The 829-nt window shown below is 45.5% G+C and overlaps 2 protein-coding genes across 2 annotated transcripts in view; one reads left to right on the forward strand and one right to left on the reverse strand.

Moving 5' to 3' along the window:
* Nucleotides 1-829, reverse strand: part of LOC101849793 (neural cell adhesion molecule 1-B) — a 26,842-nt gene that overhangs the window by 19,604 nt on the left and 6,409 nt on the right. Inside the window, exon 3 of the mRNA XM_005107385.3 lies at nt 515-668. Coding sequence (XP_005107442.1) covers nt 515-668 — 154 coding nt within the window. The remainder of the gene's footprint in view (nt 1-514; nt 669-829) is intronic.
* Nucleotides 1-829, forward strand: part of LOC101851219 (putative uncharacterized protein DDB_G0271606) — a 40,979-nt gene that overhangs the window by 2,423 nt on the left and 37,727 nt on the right. The gene's annotated exons all lie outside the window — the stretch shown is intronic.

Below are 829 nucleotides of genomic sequence, written 5' to 3' on the forward strand. Positions count from 1 at the left end.
TAGATAGATAGATAGATAGATAGATAGATAGATAGATAGATAGATAGATAGATAGATAGATAGATAGATAGATAGATAGATGGATATTTTGCGTAACATAGCTGGACAGATCACTTATTGAACTCGATACTGCCTGTGCCCATTTTCCCCCTCGCCTCATCCCTTCAATCTCCTCCCCTCTCACAGCCCGTCGCCTTACATCCCCTCCCCTCCCCCCTTTTCCTCCCTTCCCACACCTTTTCAGCACTCACCGTTCTCTAACTAATCGCTATCCTAAAATTACAAAGCTCTATCTGACATTTTCCGAGCTACTATGACCATGAGATCAGAAATCAATGTTATTTATTGTAAGATTATTCGGAGTCGTTATTGGGATTCTCAAAGAATTGCTTCCTTATGTGAAACTCAACATTTTTTAACGTCAAATTTCTCAAAGCTAGGTACTGAGCAGATAGAACTTTGTACTTCTGGGGTAGCGTAATCTCAACAAACCAGCATTATTAACCAAACTCACAGGCCAAAATCAGGGTGAACGTGACGTTGGCCACCCCGGCTCTATTTTTAGCAATGCACGTGTAGTTGCCCTCGTCCTCTGGCTTGAGGCGGAAGATACGGAGGGCGAAAGTCTTCTTGTTGACTGAGAATCTTCTGCCATACCTCCGCACGGGCTGGGGACGAACAGAAGGACGTTAGGTGGAGGATGTGGGATGGATAGACGGATGTGATTTATATGTGGGTGTGTTTGTGGGAGGGGGGGGGCGTGGTGGTAGGAGGGTTGGATGCAATGCATAGAAAGATGTGATTTGGGAGGGAGTGGGGTAGGTGGGGT

This window comes from Aplysia californica, unplaced genomic scaffold, assembly GCF_000002075.1.
Source record: "Aplysia californica isolate F4 #8 unplaced genomic scaffold, AplCal3.0 scaffold00599, whole genome shotgun sequence".
Taxonomy (NCBI): domain Eukaryota; kingdom Metazoa; phylum Mollusca; class Gastropoda; order Aplysiida; family Aplysiidae; genus Aplysia; species Aplysia californica.